Source organism: Mastomys coucha, unplaced genomic scaffold, assembly GCF_008632895.1.
Source record: "Mastomys coucha isolate ucsf_1 unplaced genomic scaffold, UCSF_Mcou_1 pScaffold12, whole genome shotgun sequence".
Taxonomy (NCBI): Eukaryota; Metazoa; Chordata; class Mammalia; order Rodentia; family Muridae; genus Mastomys; species Mastomys coucha.
In genome coordinates this window covers 14775652-14781651 of record NW_022196894.1, presented here as the reverse complement: position 1 = coordinate 14781651, position 6000 = coordinate 14775652, and the positions used below count along the sequence as shown (strand labels likewise).

At 55.1% G+C, this 6000-nt stretch overlaps 1 protein-coding gene across 2 annotated transcripts; it reads left to right on the top strand.

Annotated features, from left to right (window-relative positions):
* The first annotated feature begins 378 nt into the window (after window positions 1-378).
* Window positions 379-3515, top strand: Slc25a1 (solute carrier family 25 member 1). 2 transcript variants are annotated; one of them, XM_031363322.1, is made up of 9 exons: window positions 379-662; window positions 986-1093; window positions 1171-1270; window positions 1344-1482; window positions 1948-2032; window positions 2151-2255; window positions 2406-2521; window positions 2600-2673; window positions 2800-3515. In XM_031363322.1, the coding sequence occupies exons 1-9, from the start codon at window positions 569-571 to the stop codon at window positions 2912-2914; spliced, it is 936 nt and encodes a 311-aa protein (XP_031219182.1). In that variant the 5' UTR covers window positions 379-568; the 3' UTR covers window positions 2915-3515. The 2 variants fall into 2 exon arrangements, with proteins under 2 accessions (XP_031219182.1, XP_031219184.1); XM_031363324.1 differs by lacking the exons at window positions 379-662; window positions 1171-1270 and having other exon boundaries at window positions 978-1093.
* Window positions 3516-6000: the final 2485 nt, after the last annotated feature.

Sequence of the window (6000 nt, the reverse complement as noted above, 5' to 3'; positions counted from 1 at the left end):
CTGCCTAGAATTCTGTTTCCGGATGGATCAGGGAAGGGCAGAGTGATCATCGCACTGCCCGGTAGGGTGCACGAAGGCCAAGCTCTGTTATTACAACGTGTCCAGAGGGCTGAATCCTACACCGCCTCCAGGATCTGGAGGCCCACCTTAACCCCAAGGCGCGCTCCAGGCGCACGTGTATCTACTCCAAGAGTTAATAGAAACTGCACCTTGACCCACTGCCACCCGCCTTGGCGTAGCGTTGCTGTCCGCAGACCACGCCTCCGGCGGGGTTCTCTGTCTCCCCGGAACCCAGCACCGGCCATTGGCTGCTCTCAGCTCTCCGCCCCGACGCGTGCCACGGTACATCCCGCCCAAGCCTCAGTTTCCCGGCTGGCACGAGGCGGGGCGTGGGCGGGGCTCAGCTCAGGCCACACGGGGCGGAGCCCGGGAGCTGACGTGACCACCCCGCCTCCCGGACCAGAACTGGTCGTTGCCTCAGTAGCCTCCGATCCCGCTGCTTCCCGAGTACCCCGCGCCGGAGGCTCGGACCCGAGGTCGACGCCGGGCGCCCCTCCTCCTGCCCGCCATGGCTGCGCCTCGCGCGCCCCGCGCTCTGTCGGCCGCTGCGCCCGGGTCCGGGAAGGCCAAACTGACGCACCCCGGGAAGGCGATCCTAGCAGGTGGGTCACTCGGAACCCCAACTCAGAGTCTGTCCGACAGCGCTTCCGGGTGGGCCGGGGACGCCCAGGCCCCGCCCAAACTTCCGGAGGGGCGGAGGTGGCGGAGGTGCGACCTGGGCCCCTAGCCCACGAGCCGGCTCTCTCTCGGAGTCTCTCGGGCATTCCAGGCGGAGACCACCGGGTGGGGGCGTGGGCATCGTCCGGACGCCGGCGGCTACGCGGGCAAAGTCCGGGCGGGGGAGGGGCCTCGCGGCGGCAACAGCGGCGGCGGCTAGGTCCACCGGGCAAGGGTGTCCCTAACCCCGGGTATTTGGTCCCTACAGGCGGCCTGGCTGGAGGCATCGAAATCTGCATCACCTTCCCGACCGAATACGTGAAAACGCAGCTGCAGCTAGATGAACGCGCAAACCCACCGCGGTACCGGGGCATCGGTAAGGAGGGGCTCCCGGGGTGACGAGGGGGACACCACGGGGTGGAGGAGCTAGGGTCCTGACCGCGCCTCCCGTAGGGGACTGCGTGCGGCAAACTGTCCGCAGCCATGGCGTCCTGGGCCTGTACCGCGGCCTCAGCTCCTTGCTCTACGGCTCCATCCCCAAGGCGGCTGTCAGGTGAGACTGGGCTCTGCTGGAAGGACCCGGAGGGAGTGGCCGCAGCGGCCCCCTCACATGCCTTCTTCTTTAGGTTTGGGATGTTCGAGTTCCTCAGCAACCACATGCGGGATGCCCAAGGTAGGCTCGACAGCAGGAGAGGACTATTGTGCGGTCTGGGTGCCGGCGTGGCAGAAGCAGTGGTAGTCGTGTGCCCCATGGAGACCATCAAGGTGAGGGATTGAGTCTTTCAGCGGTAGCCGGGGTGTCTTCGAGGCTCCCAGGTTTTAAGGGCCATGTGATCCCCATGGAGACTGTCAAGGTGGGAAGGGTCCCCACACATACACACCAGGTTCATGGTAAATGGGCAGCAAAAAGGGTCGTCTCCTGAGGAGGCTGGCCATCCATAACAAAAGCATGAGTGAAGTCTTTAAAGCTGCTTCTATTGATAGAAAACCTAGCATTACTCACTATTCAAAGTCTAGGAAATAGCAAATGTGATGCTGAAGGCCCTTCAACCTGGGGAACCCTCTGAGGTCTTGAGGCCTATGTGTAGTGGAACTCAAGAACAGTCTAGGGATTTCATGCAGAAGAGCTGGGAGTTCCCAGCTTTGGCCAGACCTTGGTGGGGCATGGGGTCTGCTAGCTCAAGTCCAGATGTGGGCCAGGAATCATGGCTATTGCTTCCTTCCTTTTAGGTGAAGTTCATCCATGACCAGACTTCCTCCAACCCCAAGTACCGAGGATTTTTCCATGGGGTTAGAGAGATTATTCGGGAACAAGGTAAGCCTGGAGAATCAAGACCTCTGCCAAGTGGGACAGCCTCTACTTGAGTGGCTCCCCCTTGACTACAGGCAGGGCCTGGAAGGCCCCAGCTTGACTCATGTCTGCCTGCCCCAAGGGCTAAAGGGAACATACCAAGGCCTCACAGCTACTGTACTGAAGCAGGGCTCAAACCAAGCCATCCGATTCTTCGTCATGACCTTCCTACGCAACTGGTACCAAGGTACACATGTGGCTCAGAGACACATTCCAAACCCTGAAGGCAGCTTGTTTAGGAAGGGGAGGCACACCCTACCCCAGGTTCTTCCTAGCCTTAAAGCTCCCCTCTGACTTAATCTTCCCAGTATTCTGACTGCGACTATACTCCATCCAGGAGACAACCACAACAGACCTATGAACCCACTGATGACGGGGGTCTTTGGAGCTATTGCGGGCGCAGCCAGTGTCTTTGGAAACACACCCTTGGATGTGATCAAGACCAGGATGCAGGTATGGATGGGAGGCTGAGGGGTAAGAGCCCTAGTCAGAGGCTAGTGGCTAAGGACTCTGGCCTGTGATGTCCTGCAGGGCTTGGAGGCACACAAATACCGGAACACCCTGGACTGTGGCTTGAAGATCCTGAAGAATGAGGGGCCCAAGGCGTGAGTAGGATAGAGGCAGAACTATTGCCCCCATTCCAGGCCCTCTTATCCTAGGTGGCCTTCCTTCTCCCACTCCCTCACCCCACCTACCCCCATTGCTCACCTCAGACTCTCTGCTCTATCCAGATTCTATAAGGGCACCATTCCCCGGCTTGGCCGCGTCTGCCTGGATGTGGCCATCGTATTCATCATCTATGACGAAGTGGTGAAGCTGCTCAATAAAGTGTGGAAGACAGACTAACCCTGGAGGGTGCAGTTGGGTATCCCAGCTCCTCCATTCCAGACCCCTGCCACCTACTCCGATGATTCCAGTGCAGTAGTGCCAAAAGGCCCCTTCCTTTGTCCCTCAAGTTCTGTGGCCTGGTGTGTTATAGTGACGATCATGTGTCCCATAGTTCTGTATCTCCCATGTGGTCTATATGTAATACTACTATTGTATCTGTGTCCAGCCTGGCCATGGCTGGGTGTCTTTGGCCTGTGAATATGTGCTCACTTATCCATGTGCTTGCTTGTAAGCCACACGCCTGTTTCATGTTCTATGTCATGTGACCCTGTGCCCCACTTCCTGGGGTGCCTATGTGCCCTGATCTATAGCCTTGGAGCCATGGTCAGGTCACAGTCCGGTGCCTTCCACCCCCTATGGCAAGGGCGCCCTGCCCTGGCCTACCACAGCTGCCTCCAGGCTCGACCTGGCTTCACCGCATTCCAGGGGCTATAGGCCCCCCTGCTTCTCCCGCCATTGGCCTTAAATGGCCCTCGGGCCCTCCCTCTGCCCGAAACAGGGTGGCACCTGCCATTCTCAGGACCACCTTGCCAAGGAGAATAAACCGGATCCTGTTGCACTCTCCTGTCCATCCCTTTGTAGTTGGGGGTCATTGATGACTGAGCCTCCTCAGAGACCAGCCTCCCCTCCACTTGAAGACACTGCAGTTGGCAGGGCAATAGGGAAAGCTCAGCAGCCCCTAGAGAGAGCTCCTTTAGGAGGCCCAGCTTGGAACCAAAAGGGATTGGTCCAGAAGGCAAACTAGCAGGACAGAGGGCTGGCACTGGATACTGTTCCCCGGGTGCCTCTGCCCCTCACTGAGAAGGGCCAGTTATAGGGCTTCTTGGCCTGTCCACCTGTTGCACAGCCAACCCACCCTCTCAATCTGAAATGCAGGGAGAGGACAGTAGTTAAGTGCTCAGGGCTACCACATGGAGACACTGACCCTGTGCTCCCTTAAGGTTATAAGCAGCAGGGGTGATGGGGAGGGTTTCTTCCAGGGTAGGACACAGCTGTTGTGCAGGAATGGGTCCCTAAGGCCAGGGAATATCTTGGTGCCTCAGTCCCTGGTATTCCCGAGGTGGAGGTTCCCTGCCCTACAGTCTGGGCACAGATGAAAGGCAATTCCAGGCTAGAAGCTATATAGCTGAGTTAGGATCACTGTGGCCCTGACCCCTTCTGCCATAATCATGGGAAATGAGTAGGAACCCAGTGGACAGGGCTAACAGGTACTCGAAGCTATGCTGGGGATGGCTGCTTCATGCCTGGAAACTAGGGAAAGGAGGTGGGAGTTGGAAGCCTTTTGTCAGGCCCAGGAGTGGGGAGTAGGGGACTTTGGGGAAGCCTGGCAGGTTTTGTGGAGATAGCCATGAATCCTAAGTGGAGCATATGGCAGGTGAGAAGTCAGTGCAAAGTAGATGAGGGCCACGTATAGATGTATAAGGTGTAGAAGCCTCTAGGACTTGGGCAGACTGATCTCAGTGGTCACAGATACCCCAGTCCTCAACAGAAAGGTGGCCCCACACACACACCTTGCCCCCAAGCAACAAAACTTACTTCTACCTCCACCAGGGAGCTGCCCTGCTACCTAGACCCCACACAGGCTCCTGTGGCTTAGGCCCAGGCCACTCTCAAACTCTGTCCTGGCTGTGGCGGTAAAGTGGCACTAGCTTTCCTGAGGTCTGCTCCCAAGACACACCTGAGAAGATGGATGAGACTCATGCTGTGCCCCTCCCTCTCACATTTCCTGTATAACCTTGGGCAAGTTACCTAACCTTATTCCCTTAATCCCAGAAATAGTGTTAAAAAAATACACACCACTAGGCTGCATATCTGAAATGACCTGATTCCTGTAGGGAGGAACTTAGCACCTGGCAACCTCACAAGGGTTGCTTTTCTTGAGTTGCAGGAAGTGCCTTCCAGTTTCCCCAGGTGCTTGATGCTACTGAAATATGAAAAGCCCAGCAACTGCCCAAGAGGAGTTTCTATACCCACTTATAGTCACAGTGATATCAGTCACTGTACTTATATAGAGGTCCATGCCCTTCATAGGAAGAACCATAGCTATACATGATGGCCCTTGCCTGTCCCCAGATCCTCCTGGCCTGGGGATCTGATCAGGCCTCTAGGCTGGGACCACTGCCTCTCTGGACAGCAGTGGAAGCAGAGATATATGACGTGGGTCTTTGATCAAGATGCTATGTAGAACAAACCCAACTTACAGAATGGGACTTTACCTTTTAAAAACCCTGAAGGCAGACAGCTTACACAGGGAAGAATTCCAGGAGATGACTACATTTGCAGATCTGAGGTACACAATCCTCATAGAATTGTGCTAGGAGGAACAGCCTCAGAGTGAGGACAGGGCTTAGACAAGCCCACAGAGAGACAGAGCAGGACCCCAAGCTGATGTCTTCTGCCCCATTCTAAATTCTGTGAAGTTCCTCTTACGGCTGATAGGTACCTCCTGGGATTTTTCTATGTATGCCCTTGTGTAGGTGATGAAATGGCAAATCATTGTTTAATATCCAAAGAAGCCACACTTTGGAAAAATGCTTGTTTCCTGAAGAGGGAAAAAAAAAAAAAACAAAAAAAGACTAAGTAGAAAACCAAGAAATTCAAAGAGTCCAAGCTTGCATATCTGAGCCATGCCCCAGTCCAGGGACTGTCTCATTTTAGGCAAATAAAAGAATTCTTGCTTTCCTGTTGTATCCCTCCCAGCACTCAGAAAACAGTCTCAGTTTATTTTTCTTGTTGACTTTTAATTTCCTGTTTCACAGATTAATGAACTTATAAACTCGTAGGTATAAGGCACGGAATTAGAGTCTGAGGAAGTCCTAGCATCTTCAAGATCTGGGATCACCAGGTCCTAGACACAGGACAAAGAATGGAGATGCTGGCACTGCAACTCCTAAAAGGACAGTGGAAAAAGCATTGGAGCCCTGTAACTTCCCACTTCCCACTCTCTCCTGACAATACCCAAGAACATTCTCCTTTAGGATCTGGTTGTGACAGGCCAAGCCCTGAGTCCTCAACGTTAACACCTTTGTCACATCTGTCTTCTC

Coding starts and splice junctions, on each gene's coding strand:
- Slc25a1 (XM_031363322.1), top strand. CDS start 569: ATGGCTGCGCCTCGCGCGCCCCGCGCTCTGTCGGCCGCTGCGCCCGGG. Junction 2,256..2,405: donor CCTACGCAACTGGTACCAAG/GTACACATGTGG, acceptor TACTCCATCCAG/GAGACAACCACAACAGACCT. Junction 2,522..2,599: donor TGATCAAGACCAGGATGCAG/GTATGGATGGGA, acceptor GATGTCCTGCAG/GGCTTGGAGGCACACAAATA.